The sequence below is a fragment of the Gymnoscopelus microlampas genome (genome assembly GCF_963454915.1).
Source record: "Gymnoscopelus microlampas genome assembly, chromosome: 8".
Lineage (NCBI taxonomy): Eukaryota > Metazoa > Chordata > Actinopteri > Myctophiformes > Myctophidae > Gymnoscopelus > Gymnoscopelus microlampas.
In genome coordinates this window covers 9935165-9954483 of record NC_139945.1, presented here as the reverse complement: position 1 = coordinate 9954483, position 19319 = coordinate 9935165, and the positions used below count along the sequence as shown (strand labels likewise).

The following is a 19319-nucleotide window of genomic DNA, read 5'->3' as shown; positions in this document are numbered from 1 at the left end:
CTCATTATGCAGAATGTCCCATTTCAAGCTTTCAGAATGTATAAAAATCTTTTGAAAATGTACGAGCTTGTAGATCTGCTATTTTCAAATAGCCGAAATATACAGAGCTTAAGTGGTTAATGTATGTTTAGTAATGAAAATCTAAATCCATAAAGTAACTAGCTCAAGTTTTCAAGTTTTTTATTGACAATTGGAAATACTCAAGTAAAGTAAAAAAAAGAAAAAGAAAGAAACCTCCAAATTTGACCTAAGTACAGTACTTGAGTAAATGTACTTAGTTACTTTACACCACTGGAAATCAGCTGACCAGTGTGATGATGATGATGATGATGGAAGGAGGGCTCAAAGCAGAGTGGAAGCCATCTTGAACGTTGCTGTAGTGTTTGACACCAGAGACTAACAGTCTTCATGGTCAGGCTAAAACAACAACTGCTCCAAACAAACAAAACATCACACAGTGAAACTAAATATTTCCAGCATTCTAAAGGTAAACGGTCAATTTCTTTCTCGCCATCTTTAAACAACAGAAACGGGACGAGTCAGATCGTTCTACGACATAAACCTAATAGCTCCCGAGTATCTGAGGCTATGTTGTCCTAGCTAGCTAACAGTTAGCTGCTAACTTGGCTAATTCTCCAAGCCTATAGGTTAACGTTAGCTTAGCCCTGCAGCTGCTACTTGTAATAACAACAACATGTCCTCGAATGTGGTTTCCAGTTCGACCAGTACGTTGACCCATTTAGCTTAATGTCGAGCTACTGGTCTTAACTGGAAGCCCATTGCAACATGATGTTGTTTAGCTAACTTAGCTAATGCTAACGCCAGGTTAGCTAGTAGCTATGATAACCTGGCGTTCGCATTGGCCAAGTTAGCAGCTAACGCTAGCCCTACGTTAGCATTAGCTACTAATGTTGGCTAACCAACAACCACCGAGTTCTTCTTAGTGGTTTCCCGTTGACATTAACATTAAAAGTGATGTGTCGGTGTGTCATTAACGGTCAGCCTTTTTGGGCATGTAATGCTAACGCACCGGCTAGAACGAAAGGGTTAATAATGAATATTCCGTCGCACTTCGGAACAAGAAAAATGTCGTCGACACTTAATTTGTTGTGTTTGTGTTTTTAGTCACACGACACGCTGTATGTATACACATATTTTACGTGCTAACGTCGTGCCGATAAATGCTGCCTTCTGCGTAGCTTGTTGCTAACTATGTTGTATTTTATGCTCTGTCGTATGACGGTGTTTGAAAATAGCCAAACTACAAGCTCCTTTATTGGCGTGCGATAACGTCGCACGGCTTAACGTTTAGCTCAGAACATAAACGCAACGTTTGTTCATCTGACAGTATGGTTTTGAGCTGGTTGACATTAAACCAACCGGCTGGTTGGTTTAATGCATAGGTTTTCTGTCACTTGACACTTCATCAACAACCAGAAGCCTTGAAAGTAGGATTGTTGGGGGGAAAAATCGATTCATTTATCAACGATTCAGAATTGATTCAGAATTTCAAAAATGGATTAAAAAAACATTTTTGTGTATTGTTTATATCTGGCAAAGTTACGGTGGTTCCTACTGTATGGTGTGGTTGTGTGTGTGTATGAAATGTAAGCTTGCCATAATCATAGTATTATCATGTCTTCAATCGTTTTGGGTTTAGGGGGAAAATGAAACCTACTTCAGTCACTTTCAGTTCAGCACAGCAGAGGGGAGATGGGTGTCCAGCTGACACTCATTAATTCAAGGCAATTATGCATCAAATAGAACTACACCTAATTTAAGATGCCATCAAAGCCAATATTTTTTACAAGCAACCATCTTTGATGTTATATCTTTTTTCGTTTGAGCTGTTGGAAATAACTAGGCTGCACTTGATTGTTAAAGTCCAGATGACAACAATATGATTGTTGTGAATTAAAAGGAAATCTCTTTTTCTTATTGTTTTACGGCAGTTGGCAATTGGCATCCAGCATTTTGGTGCATTACCGCCACTGGATAAAACTGATTAGGAATCATTTTCAAATGGGGAAACACATTTTTTTTTTAATCGAATTGTAGCCTCGAGGATCGAAATTGAATCGTGCGACAGCAGAAGAATCACAGCCATACTTCAGAGCATACAGGTCGAGTGGGCATGTTGCATTGCAAAATGAAAAGTGAATAAATGTATGCTTTGGAAAATGGTCAGAAATAATGTAACGTATACATGATTTGAACATGCACGGTAGCCTACATCATTATTATCAGACCTAAATGTACCTTTCAACTTGTTTATGCCCCCATTTATAAAATAAATGTAAAAAATGGTGCCCAGAGTTCTCAAGTGCCCACTGTACCACCTTGAGATAGTGTGACGTGTTTTGAGCTACATATTTTTAGAAGAAGACATGAGGGCGTCGTTTACCCTCGTTTTATGAAATCCACTAATGTTCAAAATAGCAAAAATGGCAGATCTACAAGCTCACAATGCCTCACGATGCAATGTGTTGAGATATGCTTTCGCCCGCTTGTGTCTATGTGTCTGTCTGTGTGTGCAGATAATCTTGGAAATCACTGAACTGACAAAATTTTCATGTCCAGTAGGCCAAGGAAGACTCCAAATTCTTAAAATCTGCCTCATTGTGGTGCAATACCAAGCCCCTTAGCATCTTGGCCTACAACTCTTGAACCATAGGTCGTACAATAATTATTATTCAATTAATTCCTTGGATCATGACGCAACTCCCCTATAATTAGGGCTGTCACGATCATGAAATGTTACGTGCTGATTAATTGTCAAAGACATAATTGTTATTAACAATTAGAATTTTAGCATTGAACATTGGAACATATAAATCAAAATTTATATGTTCCAAAATTACATTATTTCTATTTGCCTTTTATGCTTTGTAAACAAAACTGGCAGAAGCCTGAGGGTGGATATGACAAAAAAATACAAAAATGACAGTGACTGGTCTGGTACCAATAATCAATATAAATAATGTGCTATGGTCAAAACAGGCCATGCACTTAATGATTGTATATTTTCAAATTGTAAAAAAAATGCTAGTATAGTCTATCTACAAGCTCATTATCGGCAAACTTTCTACCGATTAATTCATACCGATGAATGCAAAATAATTGCGATTTTCTCAAATAATTGCAATCAAGCGATTACGTATTACAGGCTTACCATTAATGGCCGTTTCCGTCAAGTTTGTGGGGGGCGGAGTATTTTGCCAGAAATGTCAAAAACCATGAACGCATAATCTGATCTACCCCAAATGTGAATCACTTATTGACGGGCTTCTACACAATGCAGGACCTTGGCTTGTGTAGAGATTTCATTCAGACCCACAGGGGGCTCCACAAATGCTGCTAATGTCACTGTTTGTTACAGAAACATTAGTCTTGCATGGCCAGACATCTATTCCACAATCTCTGAATGCTATAGAGTCTCGAACTAGCCTGGTTCCATAGTCTCGAACTACACCTCCCGAAAACTGAGACAGGAATCTGTCATCTGTTTGTCATTTCCTTTCATGAAAATGTATTTAAAGATATCTTTATGAAAAATATGATTTTGATTTATATTGGGACACATTTGCGTGACTGTAAAGATGGAACAGACACGGGATGAGGCGTCAAATCCACTTAATTGCTTGATCATTTTCAGCGCTTTCGTGCTCCAAACTGTATGACGGAAGCATTTGAAAATTGTGAGAGGCAACAGCCTGGCTCGTCAGACTACAGAAACATTATTTCACCAAATAAGTTACAAATGATCTCAGGACTAGGAACAATTCCCTTTGCAGTTTGTTTCTGTCTTCTACCATTGTTACCATGTTGACTCACGAAGAGCAATTTGTAATGAGCGTTTCTAACACGGTTGTTGTGTATTTTCAGGGTAAGAAAACGACGACCTGAGAGAAAAGACAAGACGGCTCTAGGCTAAACAAGATGGCTAGCTAAATGGTTGGCCAGTACTTGGAAGTTAGCCGGCCAACTTTGCCCGTGAGACCCGCAAGTCTAAGCCCACATTTGCTAAAGGGATCTGTGCTTAGTCCCATTTCTTTAGCTTGCAAAATCCATTTAGTCTTTTGAGACTCTGTGCAAAGTTCCACAGCGAAACTGTTTATTGAAGACTCCCGGATTCAATGATTTGAATAAATTGCCTTTTGGACAATTGTTATCAGAGGGAAGGACAATCCTCAAAGCTTGCATAAGATCCCCCTGAGGAGGACTAGACTCACTTTTACTCGGACACTTGTAGACATTTCTCTGCTTTTTGAAGCAGACAAATTGAGTGAATATGAGCACCGTCAGAACAGAGAACCCAATAATTTTGGGCCTGTCCAACCAGAATGGACAGCTCAGAGGTTCCGCTAAGCCTGTTGGAGGACCGGGCGGAGGAGGAGGCGGAGGAGGCGGAGGAGGAGGCCCGCAACAACAGCAACTAAGCCTGATGAAAGGCTCCAGCACAATCAACAATGGTAGCTCCCAGCCAGCCCCCACAGCCAACACTGTCATCAAGTGAGTTAAAGTTAAATAAGGCTGCGACTATCCATTGTTGTCTTAGCGATTATTCTATCAATTACTTTTTCAATTAACCCATTGAGACCTGGAACTGTGTCATTTTTAGATTTGAGCTAAAAAGCATTATTTTACACTTTGGGCTATTCAAAAATAGCAGATGTACAAGCTCATAGCGCGGCACCGAGTGCCGCGCTACGAGCTTGTAAATCTGCTATTTTTGAAAAATCGTGAAAATGTGTGCAAATATTTGAATATATATATTTTTAAAGCAAACATTTGTAACTCAAATCTTTGCTTCTGGGGGTCCCTGGAACAAGGGGGTCCGGTCCGCGGCCAAATACATATCATTTCGGGGGTCCTTGACATGAAAAAGATTGAGCATCACTGATATAGAAACATACATTTTCAGAAAAATGTAGAGCTTTAGGAGACATGTAGAATCGGCTTCAGGTCTCAATGGGTTAATTGGCATAGTATTGAAGAGTATTGAATCGTTTTTTTTTCCGATCAGCTTTCGATTTGATTGAGAACTTAACAGTTTGCAAAAATACAGAGGTACAGTTCTACAATAATGCTGAAAGGATAACACAAAAAGCCCTGAGGGTTTGTTTCCATTGTGGTCCTATGTATTCAACTCATCAAAGGAAAGATTTGGCAGTGCATGATCTACAGCGTACTGTGTGTGTACACCCATCTTAAATTTTGACCTGAGTGCTGATTTCCACTCTGTTCAACAGGGGAGATGACTGGAAGAAAAATTTGAAACTCCCTCCAAAAGACACAAGGATGAAAACTTCGGTAGGTGCATAACAGATTTGATACCTTATGCTCATGTGCTTTTGCAGTTCCCGGGTGCAAGATGTATGCATTCATTCCTCATTCAACAGAATAAATAGCTCAATTTCTCACTTTCCATTCTAAAGCTAGCCACTTGAATCCTGGCGTCCATATTCTTGGGCACAAATAGCAGATGTACAAGCGTTGTGAGCTTGTAGATAGGCTATTTTTGGCACAGATATTTGGTGTAGTGAGAAAACGGGTCAGTATAGAGCTTTTGGGAATCCGGTAAACTAAGTAGAGGGTTTAATCACTGAAAGTTTTCTCAGCAAATGGCACATCAACAAGCTTGTCAATCTGCTATTTCCAAGCCTTCCCCACAATAAGAATGCTGGGGTGTAACTGGTTACGGTAGTTTCATTGATTACAAACCTTCAAGTCATGATGGTGATTCCCATGAGAAATTGAAATGGTTTCCCAGCTTAATAAAAGTCGATCCAAAAAAATAATAAAATGATTAACTCTTGAATGTGTCCCCATGGATTATGAATCTGACATTAGTGGACCTGTGATGCAAGTCCGGGTGCTGGACTCGCAGCATATAAACTACAACAAAGATGTTGTTTCAACACCGTTTTCTCTCTCAAATGTGAAAGGGTAAATAGATACAAGGGCACTGGGTAGATGCGACAAAGCTTCAGTTTGATGACCGGGGTCCTTACAAACTCAAGTTGGGCTGACATTTGTCATGCTCATTTCACCTGCAACGGTCATTTGCAGTGAAATGATCGTGACAAATCTAAGCCCAACTTGAGAGTCAAGAGTTTATTTCTGTTTGCTTGACTGTTTTAGTTTTTCATTTTCTCCCCAATTTTGTTATGCCAATTCCCCCCATGTTTGTTTAGTCTGTCATGCCAACCCCCACCGTTGTTATTGCGGAGGGTGTAGACAACCACGTCTCCTCTGATGCACATCACGTGTATCATAGGATACAGTTTCACCAGTTTGTTGTGTTTGAATTGTTTCTATCATCTGGAGAAAGGATCAATCAGTATATGTACCACATAACCATGACTATAAGGCCCAGTTAAGAATACATGTGCACTACACTCTTTGTATTTGTAAGTGATGATGCACTGGGAGCAGGCCGATGATGAGAAAATAACCCCACTGCTGTTTTAACTGACATGCTTCCAGTATATTATCCTACATATACTACAAACCAACACATCTGCCATTGTAATTAGTGCACACTTGGTTAGAATTAGAAACATTCATGAAACACAACCAGTCATCACTTAGATGCATTTCTTTTTCATGCGACCAGTAAAGCAAAATGTTAATTGCCCATCTTGCATTCAGTATGTTTTATTTGCTATTGTTATAACTGTTCTTTTTGTAAATGGCACGGCAACTGTAGGGAAATAATTAGCCTGGGAGATGTCCCTAGAGACCGTTAAAAATAAACATGCTGCCCTCCCACTGAAAAAAATAATGCCTTCAAAATTAGAATCTCTAGTTAGGAATAATAGTTGACTGCTTGTGAGGATTTATACATCAGCCTAATAATTATGACGATGACTGTCATGATCATCAAAATAATCTGTTCTCTGGTAGAAAACGTAACTGTCTATTTACTTTAACTTGATGAATGGTGTTTACTGTAATACAGGACGTGACTGCGACTAAAGGCAACGAATTTGAAGATTATTGCCTAAAGAGGGAGCTTCTCATGGGAATCTTTGAGATGGGCTGGGAAAAACCATCTCCGATCCAGGTAGGTGTTTTGATTTTCAATTGTCAGACCAGGACAGGCTACTGACACTCAAATTAGGAGTGCAACGGTTAATCAAAAAAAAAAAATAAGTAAAGAAAAACAAATAATTATCAAATGTAGCAAAGTAGCAGATCTATCTAGATTTTCTTTTTTCTCTGGCACTAAATAAGTAAATAAGTCACACTAATCGATTTTGTTGATTAACCCATTGAGACCTGGAACTGTGTCATTTTTAGATTTGAGCCAAAAAGCATTATTTTACACTTTGGGCTATTTTTGAGAAATCGTGAAAATGTGTGCAAATCTTTGAATATATATATATATTTTTTTAAAGCGAACATTTTTAACTCGAATCTTTGCTTCTGGGGGCCCCTGGAACGAAATATTTTGATGGGGGTCCGCGGCCAAATACGTATCATTTTGGGGTTCCTTGACTTGAAAAAGATTGAGCACCACTGATATAGAAACGTACGTTTTTCAGAATACTGTTGAGATTTAGGAGACATGTAGAATCGGCTTCAGGTCTCAATGGGTAATATAAAATCTATTTGTTTTTTTTGTTGATAGACTGATTGTATTCATCAGTGATTAATCAAAACTATTGATTAATCATGAAAATAACCCATAGAATTATCGCTAAGAAGATAAACGATAACTTGCAGCCCTAACTCGGATGTCATTTTGGTCCCCAGGAGGAGAGCATTCCCATTGCACTGTCAGGAAGGGACATCTTGGCCAGAGCCAAGAATGGCACAGGAAAGAGTGGAGCCTACCTCATCCCCTTACTTGAACGCATCGACCTGAAGAGGGACTGCATACAAGGTTAGAGACGTGACTCTGTCCCCCAGGGGTCTATACTAGGCCCCCCACTTTTTTTTTCAGTCACCACCAAATCTCTTGGCTGCAAATGGCTGATCTGCAAGCTCCAGTGATCCCGATGTATGGAGAATTGGGATGACCGGAGACGCCAATGGAGGGCTCGTCTCAGCGTAGAGAGACGCTTACGATGCGTTGTGAGCTTGTAGATTAGCTATTAACCCATTAAGACCTGAGGCAGCGTCTAAAAAAAATCTAAATCCTAACAATTTTTTGGAAAAAAATATAAAAAAATATTTTTCACGATTTTTCAAAAATAGCAGATCTACAAGTTCATGCTTGTATATCTGCTATTTTTGAATAGCCCAAAGAAATCTAAAGTGACCAGGTCTTAATGGGTTAACGCTTAGCGCCAGAATATCTTCTGTGCATAACTGTGGTCCTGTGTTTCCAGATGGTGGTATACCTGTTTACAAGTTAATTTTCCCATAGCTTCGTCGATTGGCTCTGCAGCAGATTTGAACCTGAAACATTTAGTCTGTCGGGTGTACATCTCATATGTCCAAAACTGTTACTTTTCAGGAGTCAAGTTCAAAAATAGCAAAAGTAGCAGATCAACCAGCTCAAAACGTGTCGCTTCGTTTCGAGCTTGCGGATCTGCTACTTTTGATGCTTTTGTGTGACCCTGCAGTATGATCAAGTAAGGCATTCATTTATGAAAAATCACATCCTGTGTGAAGAGAGTGGTGCCTTTGATGAGCCCCGTATTGATGTTGTCATCAATGTTTGTTTATTGGACAGACAGACAGACATACATACATACGGACACACGGACAAAGTCAGATATAGGAGTGGTTGGCACCACTCAAAAAAACACAGTTAGAATATGGAGATAAGAGGTTTCTGCCCGACAGCAAAGATATGAAGGTGTTATCAAATCTGCTGCAGAGCCAATCGAACTAACCTATGGGGAAACTGAATGGTATGCCTATCTTCTGGAAACCTGGTGTTCCAGTTATGCACAAAAAGCCTATTGGGACGCTAGGGTTCATGTGGCTAAACCAGGTTAAAGCTCTAATTAAATTCTTGTCTAGCTGAGCTGACAGTGTGTCAGACAAATAATTACGATGTCCCCAGGTTTTATTCCTGCTCGCTCTGTGCCCTCAGCCTCTTGTCTCTTCACTGTCTTAACAAGCAACCACTGACAGACATGATAATCCTTTGTTTGAATGCAAAATAAACGTAAATGATAAATCCTATTCATGAATCATTTATTTCTCTCAAACTGTTGCATAGCAGTGGTTCTCAAACTTATTCATGTCAAGAACCCCCAAATGGATATGCATCTGCTGCGGACCCCCATCTGTAAAGATTTTCTGCCAGGGACCCCCAGAAAAGATGTGGGCTAAAACGAATTCTCATTTATTTCAAAAGAATTCAAAAACCTTTTGAAGACTTAAGAATTGTTCTAAAATAGCTGTACAAGCTTGCAGTGCCTGTAAGTTTGTAGATCTGTTCATTTTGAATAGCCAAAGTATAAAATATGGATAAAGCGGTTAAAATTATTGTGACCCTGGGGGTCCCTGGACCCCACTTTGAGAACCACTGTTCTTCATGCAGTTTTTACATCTGAATAGGAACTTGTAATATATAACAAACTATTATGAAATATGTGTTTTTCTGTCATTAATTTGTCTTCATCCGTTTGTGCCTCCAGCTCTGGGCATCGTGCCTACCAGAGAACTGGCTCTGCAGGTGAGCCAAATTTGTATCCAGGTCAGCAAACACATGGGCGGGGTAAAGGTCATGGCAACCACAGGCGGAACCAACCTTCGTGATGACATCATGAGACTTGACGAAACAGGTAAACTGCTAGATGAGGTTGGGCTATCTTGAGGATTAACTGTACATTTTGATTGTTTCCTAACCCCCATAGATCTGTTCATATGAGCACATACTTGGCACTGTGTTTGTTAGGGTTGTCATGAAAATGCATAGAAATAAATTCCTTTTAACAAAAAACAAGAGAATTGAACTGCAACCACAGAAACACTAGCGTGTAGCGTCCCTATTCTAGGGCAAAGATCATGTGAAAATAGCCAATCTACAAACTCGCACCGCTTTGCAACGCAACACATGAGCTTGTAGATCAGCTATTTTTGGTGCAGAGGGAAAAAAGGCCTAGCATAGGCCTCTGGGAGACTTAAGTATATAGGGTTAGTGGTTAAAATGTAAAGTCTGACTATAAGCCGCGGGTGTAAAATCCTTAGATTTAGGAGGTCCCCTAGTGGCCGTTAGCTATAAAAATCCATAGATAAGCCGCACTGTTATATAAGCCGCAGGGTCGAAAAATGGGGAAAAAGTCGCGGCTTATAGTCCGAAATTTACGGTACATTACTGAAGTAAATGTACTTTAGGTACAGTCCACCACTGACCATATGTGTCTGTTCACTTTCTAGTACACGTGGTCATCGCCACTCCAGGGAGGATTTTGGACCTCATCAAGAAGGGAGTGGCAAAGGTCAACCAGGTGCAAATGATCGTGTTGGATGAGGTTAGTTTTTTCTTAATGGCTTTAACAGCTGGTCAAAAGGGCAAGTCATAAGTTTTAAAAAGATTACACAAAGTAATAATATAGATGCATACAGTAAACATGTTGTGCTTCCCATTAATGGACAAACATTTTTACAAATTTAATTATTGATGTAGGGCTGCAACTATCAGCTAATGTTTTCAGGTATTCAGGAGAATAAAACACACTAAGTAGTACTTCATCAGTTCTGTTTTGTATAGGAGCCAATGAAGTAAAGTGATCCAAGTATAGAGTAATGTTAAGCCTTCTTGCTGTGTTGTTTCTATAGACTAGTGATACCTAAGTCAGGCCCTAGGGGTCCGGGGGACTAAAGGCCTGTAGTAGCATACTCCAAACGATGCCAAACTTTTTCCAGCTTCGACAGGGCTTGCTGAACTGAACAAAGTTCATCTAGGACAAAACTTTTATACTCGCCCTAAGGAGTTCTGAACATCACCGCCCACTCAGTAGTCTGTCTAGCAATACCACAGGCACTGGAGCATTGTGTACAGAGCTGGAACGGTGGCTCCTGCTTTTTGGTAAATTTGTCACGGGAAGCTTTGCCATTTCTTGCGACAGGTTATGTTTCTGGTCCCTCAGAGACGGATTTTGGAGGCGTTTGTACTTCCTAACCTCTCAGCCAACCTCCCTTGAAAACTATCCATGGTTCTCTGCTGGTAGAATCAAGTCTTCTGCAGAATGTGGAAATACATAAAACACTGTAGCGGAGATGTTTGGCTAGTTGGAACATCTTGGGAAGCGCAAGAACTGCTGAACAGAACGCCGGAAAGCCACTTCCAAAGTTCTTAATGACATTCATGTTGTTCTTATTGACTTGCCGAAGCAGAACAAAGTTCATTTTCGGTTGGAATATGCTGCAGGCTGAATGCTTCACCTGCTTTTCCAGGTCTAATGTGGACCCTGATCAGACGGACATCTGGAATGATAATCACTAAGAATATAATCAATAGTTTGCAGCCCTAGTTCAGAGCAATACGTTTTGCAGCTGGCAATGCCAGGCCAGTCTATTGAATGCTATGTCTGTCTCTTTGCCATCAGGCTGACAAGCTCCTGTCTCAGGACTTCATGGCGATGATGGAGGAGCTTCTGGGCTTCATGGCTAAGCAGAGGCAGATCCTGCTTTACTCTGCAACCTTCCCACTCAGTGTGCAGAAGTTTATGGTATGTTTGAAGTTTCGTTTTCCCTTGTTGCACAAACTTTGGAATCTTTCCGCCTATACCTTGTTTTGTTATATAATGGCACAGAGCGGGCAGGAAGTATGCAATATATTGAAAGATTGTTTTTGTCTTTGTTTTTTATGGAAGAAAAAAAAAAAAGTCAGCTGAGCTCATTCTCACCTTGCTGTCCTTTGCAGAATTCTTACTTGCAGAAGCCCTATGAGATTAACCTGATGGAGGAACTCACCCTGAAAGGAGTGACTCAGTATTACGCCTACGTGACTGAAAGGCAAAAGGTTCATTGCCTTAACACCTTGTTCTCCAGGGTAAGTGCTTACTGGCTGTTTATTTACTGTTTGTGTTAACCACTTAAACCTTATCTACTGCCTTGACTGTAGTCACCCAGGGCTCTATATATTATTTTCTTCCATCTACACCAGGGGTCTTCAACAGAAGGTCCGGGACCCTTAGGGGGTCCTCAGCGTTACTACAGCTTAATCTTTTTGATAGGATTAGTATTTCCTTTTTTTTACATTAACCACTTCAACCATATAGCATCCCTATTCTGAGGGGAGCATTAGCCGAAAATAGCAGTTCTGCAAGCTCACAACGCGTCAGAACACGACACATTATGAGCTAAGATGGATAATCTGTTACTGTACGTCATTAACTATGTTTTTTTCCCCCTTTCCAGCTCCAGATCAACCAGTCTATTATCTTCTGCAACTCCTCTCAGAGAGTAGAGCTTTTGGCCAAGAAGATCTCCCAGCTGGGCTACTCATGTTTCTACATCCATGCCAAGATGAGACAGGTCAGCTCACCACCAGCACCTGTTACATTTACTCATTTACAATGTAGGCTTTTAGCACAGTGGTCCTCAAAGTGGGGTCCAGCGACCCCCAGGGGTCCTTGAAGGGGTTTCCAGTAAAATAGTTAATATAGCATCAAAATAAGCTTAACCACTTTAACCCTATATACATTGGCTATTTGAAAATAGCCGAACTACAAGCTTTATTTTTAATCATTGGTTAAATCGATGATTTTGATTTACCTGTTGCACCCCTACATTGAATATGTTTAACTTTGTCAAAGCAAAGTTCTGGTCTACTCTCTTTCCATGTCACTTTTACTTTATATGCTGATAACATTTTTATAGAAACATCCAGTGAGTGAATGCGAACAGTCTTTTATATTATATTGGGGGGCATTTTTTAAGAACCACCTGAACACTTCTGTTTGGACATGCATTTGCGGAATATCGTAGATTTTTTCTTCTTTGTAATACGTCGGCTGTTTTTGTTCTGAGTTCTATTGTACAGTTTTGCTGTTCTTTTTCATTGTATTTTTTATTGTGTGTAAAGCACTTGAGTTTTCTCTGTGAGAAGTGCTATATAAATAACATTTACTTACTTATTATATCTCTACAGGAGCACCGCAATCGTGTGTTTCATGACTTCAGAAATGGCCTCTGCCGAAACCTTGTCTGCACTGGTAAGTGACACAGCTGGGTACCAGTATATTGGTTTATGTTCATCCAGTTTGTTTCTCAAATCTGATCTTTAGGACCGACTGTCCACACGGCCATTTGTAGGTGATCAAAAAAAGGTGTATTGAGATATCGTCAACCTATCATTGGTTGCTGTGGTAACAATGTAAAGACATTATGTCTGAGTTATGCATAACCCATTAAGACCTGAGGCCCATTCTACAAATACCTTATAAATCAGTAGTTCTCAACACACTTTCAAGACTTCTCAGAAATGTTCAAAAATGGCAGATGTACAAGCTCGCAGCGCGGCATGAAGTGACGCGCCGTGAGCTTGTATATCTGCCATTCTTGAATAGCCAACGCAAAAATCTAAAATGACACTGATGCTTTCCTGGTTTTAACGGGTTAGCGTGTACTGCAGAAAATAGCAGATACACATTCTGCTATTTTCTTTAGTATTTGTAAAGTGTCTAAACATCCACCTAAGAATGTGTTTAGATTTGATGAGAAAAAATATGTGATCCAAAGATTTTGGAAGAGAAAGATATCAGCCATTTCTTAATGCTCATTTGACCTGTCCTTCCACCCAGATCTCTTCACAAGAGGAATCGACATTCAAGCCGTCAACGTCGTCATCAACTTCGACTTTCCCAAGCTGGGGGAAACGTACCTTCATCGCATCGGCCGATCTGGTAAGAGACAAAAGTCTCCGTCTTATATAATATATAAGACGTGTGTGTGTGTGTGTGTGTGTGTGTGTGAATAAAGAATAAAAAAAATATATATATAGCACCGTCCGTTTACACCTTGTGTCCCTATTTTGGGTACGTCATTATAGACGCACATTAAAAAAAATGGACAAGCTTTCAAAGTGTTGCATTGCAAAGCATTGTACATGGGCTGTTTTCGGTGTGTGACACCGTATGTATGAATGGGGTTGTAACCTTTTCAACTAAACGAGTTACTTAACAGTATCTATTCCACATAAATGTGTTTTTTGTTAATACCCATTTATGTGGAACTCTTAAAAACAATTTTTAGTTGCGTGTTTCTGACCCCAGCACTTAACCCATTAAGACCTGGAACTGTGTCATTTTTAGATTTGAGCTATAAAGCATTACTTTATACTTTGGGCTATTCAAAAATAGCAGATATATATATATTTATATAAAATGGAATGCATACTGTTTATGGAAACATTTCTTGTTGCTCTCTAAAAAATCCTCTGCGCTAGAACCCTGCAGCATTCGTTTCAGAGCGGCACCATAGACAGACCAGAGGTGTCACCAAACAGACTACTAAAATGAATGTGTCACAGTATGGCTTTAAGGTAGTATGGAGTTTGATAGTGTTGGTTCCCCTCGCCCCCAGGCCGCTTTGGACATTTGGGTCTTGCCATCAACCTGATCACGTATGACGACCGCTTCAACCTGAAGGGCATCGAGGAGCAGCTAGGAACAGAGATTAAACCCATCCCCGGCATCATCGACAAGAGTCTATATGTGGCAGAGTACCACAGCGAGACCGGGGAGCTTCTCCTCAAGCCCTGAGCAGGTGACAACCATACTCCTACCTATTATGATAATATTCATGAAAATCTTGGGAAATTGACATTTCAAACTACCGGTATTTAAACCTCTTTTTGATCTACCAGGTAACCAGATTCGGCGATTTAGAAAACTTAATTCAAACCACCTAGAAGAGTGGTTCAAATCTGATAAGCAAAAATCTGTTTGTTTTTTGCTGTTCAGACAAAATAATCCAATTCCAAACTCGATAGGAGCAAAGCCGCTTTCATTCTGTAGGTTATTGTAGTTCATGGTGGGAGGGACATGGCTAATGCTTGCTTTTACTTTAGCAAGAGTAGGTGAGAATACATTGCATTAATAATCTCAACATGCATAAGAAATTTGGTAAATATTTTATTTGCGATTGAAATGTAAGAATTGAGAACTTGAATGTGGGGTTGACATAACAGAAATGTAAAATACACTGTCCCGTTTTCTCTCCACAGATTAATCCCTCCTTCACACCCTGATGTACATCCCCCCCCTCCCCCCTCACCCTTTCATTCGTGTCTTGGAATTTTCTTTTTTTTTATGTATAGCCTCCATCTGTCTTCCTGTTTTGGGTTCCACCACAAGGAATGTATATGGATGGATCCGTTTAGGATGAACCTGGAGTCTGTTTCCACAAGGGGCTGTTTGTTTCGCTGCACCACTACATCCAGAAGAAGACATCACTAATGGGAGTGGAGGGAATGCAGGGGACCAAGTTGATTCATATTGTCCACCTGTCACCGCCACGCCAGCACACAGACCCTTATCTCCGCCCCCCCACCGCCCCCTGCCATGATTCTGTTTTTATGGATTTGTATCAAGTGCCTTAACAAGATGCTTAACTTGTTCTGAAGTAATAACCCCCCGTTTTTTTTGTCATGTTGCTCACTTCATCCCAGAAAATCACGTTGGCCTAGTCAACAATTTGTCTCGTTAATTCACTTCTAAACGAGGTGAAGTCATAATCCGTCATTTGTTTTAGGTCCACCTATCCGTTACCACAGGGATAAAGCGGTCTGACTTCGTCTTTCTGCTGGCTGAGCTGTGCATGAGTCTGACTGCTATATGAAGACATAAACTTGGATTTTCCACGGACAGGGATGCTGGATTAGAGACAGCCAGAGACTGTCCGCATGCATGTGGAGAAGCGTGTGCTTCTAAAAAAAATAACCGAGACCCTTCCCTCCCACCGTCTTCAATACCAGAACACTAACAGTTGATGAGAACTCTTGCAGCCCATCGACAGACACCCTGAGTCACTACGATTCCCGTCTTGGTGGAGTGTGAGGAGAAAAAAAAAAGCTATTTTATTTTTGTCCAGTTTCGTCACCTTCCTATGGATGGCCATAACTCTAATCTGCTAGATGTGCGGCCCAGATGTGTTGGGCGCGCCCTTGTATACCTTGTATATACCTTATTTCCTTTTAAAGATTGTTTTAAACAAGTTTGAAAGGCTGGCTGACAGAGCAAGAAGCTTTTTTTTGGTCCTTTTTTGGATTTGGATCTAGTTATCACTGGAGAGATTTTTCCCATAACTGCCAGTTAATCTTTTTGAACAGCAACATTGGTCTGTGAATTATTTATGATTTCCTTTTTTTTTTTTGTTTAAGAAATTGACGAATTCCTTAGAATCCACATTTGAATTGCATGAAATCCTTTGGAGGCAATTCACCAGATGTGTTTTTACCCCAAATTCGATGGCGCGTGTGCAATTTGTCAAAGCTGCACTTAATGTTGCCTCTAAATAATTGCGCTTTGATTATCATATTTGCGTTTTACCAGTGTTGACAAGACTCCATTCTAGACAGATGGCTTGGTTAAGCCCATGTGCGTTTGAATAATTTCTTTCTGTTGTCAGCAGCCTTGGCTTGTTGTTGTCGTGACTCATGAACACTCACTGGGACATTCAGCAATAGTGAGTCTGTGTTGAGAAGAGTCAAAAAATTATATTCAGTAACGTGTAGTAATACTACTTGCTGCAGTGCAGCTGAATTGGCAGAAGGAGAATTTCTGTTGATTCCTGGGGAGGTGTATAGCTGTCCTGGGGAGGTGTTTAGCTGTTACGTAGGATCTGTGTGCTGTTAAAGCACTGGTACATTATTTGCAAATATTTGGGAGAAAGATGCTCTTATCCCCCCCTCTTTTGAAGAATGTTGGCCTAATATATGAAAATGAAACATCTGACCCAACGTGTAGCAGGAATTAAATTATGTCTTGGTGCATTGTGAGTTAGCTGGCTTTTTTTAACCACTCAAGACCGCTTTCAGAAATGGTGGAAATAGCCGAGCTTGTAGATCTGCCGTTTTTGTTATTTCTGAAATCGGCCTTTAAATCATGCCCGAAAGAGGTATGCTAGGTTGAAAGTGGTGGAAAACCAGTTAACTAAAAGTTGCTGCACAAATTCAAACCTATGTAAGGCGGGTTGCACTTACCGCAAGTACCGAGATAATGGGTTCAGGCAATAATAATACTGACTGCACTGCATTTTGTACACCTGGCCACTGGGGGTGTATGGGAGTGGTGTGGGACATTATGGTTGGGAGGCAGGGAGGATGGACATGAAGGATAATTGCCATTCATGGGACTGCTTGTTAAAAAAAACTACAAAAAAATCTTTGCACCTCAGACCGCTCTGAGTGTGTGTGCTTAATTTGTTGCCCTGTATCGAATATTTGGGGGACTGGGTTAGAATAGTTGTGGTATACTTATATTCAAACTGAATGTCCCTTTTTTAGCTTTAAGGTCCTCTGGTTGATTGTTTTATTGAAGCCTGATTTATATACTGCGTCGTATGATTGTGCTGTGCGCCTAAAATAGCCGATTTATGCAAGCTCACAACAAAAAATGACGCCATTCAAACTGCTCCTTGTCATACCCACATGAGCACTGGATGCGTGGCCCGATGGACATCCATTTAGCCACCAGGGGTGCAACCGCTAATCGTGCTAATCGATTAAATTAATGAGAAATTTAAATTGCCTATCTTCAAGCTCACAACGCTTATAGATTAACCCTAAAAATGGCAAAAATCAGACTAATTTATTTCCTAGATTATAAAAAATCTATTAGATTTGTTGTATGAAAGATTAAAACAAATTATATATAAAAGAAGAAAATCTAAGTTATCGATATAATGGCTAATAGTTGCATCTTTCCACTTGGTATGAGACCGGCTCGCTTGTGTATCGGCTATTTTAGGCGAGCAACGTGTAATGCGACAGAGTATATTTTAGGTAATTCGTGGGGCCTTTCTGCAAATCGGGATCCCTTTAACACTAAAATGTTGAGATGCTCTTTTTTTTACTCGGTTCTAGTCGAGATGAGAAGTATTGCACATGTAATCAATTGAATTAATGTTTTTTCATTGACTTTCTCATTGGCTAGGATCAGGGGTCTTTGTTCACTCGTCTACTGTAAGGCCCTTCATACTTGCATTTCTCATTTGGATGTTTTTTGTGTTGGGGGTGGTGGGTGGGTGGGGGTTAAACATAAGAAGAAATGCGACAGTAGACGTTCGAACGGAACTCCGTCACACAGGCACGTGGCAGCTGTCTGTTCGCCTGTCACTGGCAGAAGTAGTAACATCAGTCATCAATTATCCGTCCAGATTTTTGATCACTTAAAACAATACTTTTGACGACGCTCTTTTTTTTGGGTGTCACTTCCAGTGGCTGAGGCACTGTTTTATCTTGAAGAATGAGACGAGAGCATCTCGCCCTCAATTTGGGTGACTACTTAATACTTGATTGGATTTTGTGCAAATATGGAAGTCGCCTCATTCTTCAAGGTCTTTGATTTTATTTTCGGGGAGGGATGTTTTATTTAATCTTTGCTGCCCTGATGCAAATGTGAATCCTCCTTGATATTCAAAACACATCTCTTGTGTGGGTCTTTGGTAGGTACTAGTGGAATTCTCCATTTCCATGTGTCTTCTGAAGACGCATGGAAGTGGTGAATTCCGTGTCCGGGATGGTTTACCACTACCAGGCTACGTCTTTGGTGCATTCCAACATTTCACCTGTCAAGGAGGATTCATTGGGGATTCCTCTCAACTGTCAAATGTGTAGTGTTCATTTATCCGGTGTGCAAATGGTCGTCCACTTACACACAGAGGTATATTAACACACAGGTTTTGCAGTATAGATGAAGGCATCAGTAAATCTAAACGGGGTGGGGGCTCAATAAGTCATAGCTGACCAATCTTAAAAATCCAAAAGTAAAGGCTTGGGGTACAGTCACATGTTCAACAAATGGCCCCTCAAATTGGGATTTCTTTTGGTTATTAAACTAATGTGGTTTCAGCAGGGATGTTTATGGGAAATTACACCAAATTATTGACACTTGCAATCGTCAATTGGACTTTTTTTCAGTGGAGCAGTTTGCAGAATTGACTTGTTCCAAAAAATGTCACGATATGAAGTGATTGTTTTTGTTGGAAAATAAAGCTCACTGAAATACATTTGTGTGTATAAATGTTTTCTTCAGCTTGTCTGGCGTTGCCAGGGTTACTGCAAGTCATCGATCTGCGTGTTGTAAGTTTACGTCTCCCTCTCTACCCCCCCCCCCCCTCTCCTCATTGATGGAGCTCTGGTCTGACATACTCATACATCGTCGTTGCAACAAGGGTTCCCAAAC

At 40.3% G+C, this 19319-nt stretch overlaps 1 protein-coding gene across 1 annotated transcript; it reads left to right on the top strand.

The window, feature by feature from the left end:
- The first annotated feature begins 348 nt into the window (after window positions 1-348).
- ddx6 (DEAD (Asp-Glu-Ala-Asp) box helicase 6) lies at window positions 349-19143 on the top strand. Its single transcript, XM_084065390.1, has 14 exons — window positions 349-487; window positions 3886-4512; window positions 5253-5313; window positions 6965-7069; window positions 7762-7891; window positions 9603-9749; window positions 10345-10439; window positions 11517-11639; window positions 11834-11962; window positions 12331-12447; window positions 13064-13127; window positions 13716-13817; window positions 14497-14679; window positions 15140-19143. Exons 2-13 carry the CDS (start codon window positions 4292-4294, stop codon window positions 14673-14675), a joined length of 1473 nt encoding a protein of 490 aa, XP_083921516.1. The 5' UTR covers window positions 349-487; window positions 3886-4291; the 3' UTR covers window positions 14676-14679; window positions 15140-19143.
- Window positions 19144-19319: the final 176 nt, after the last annotated feature.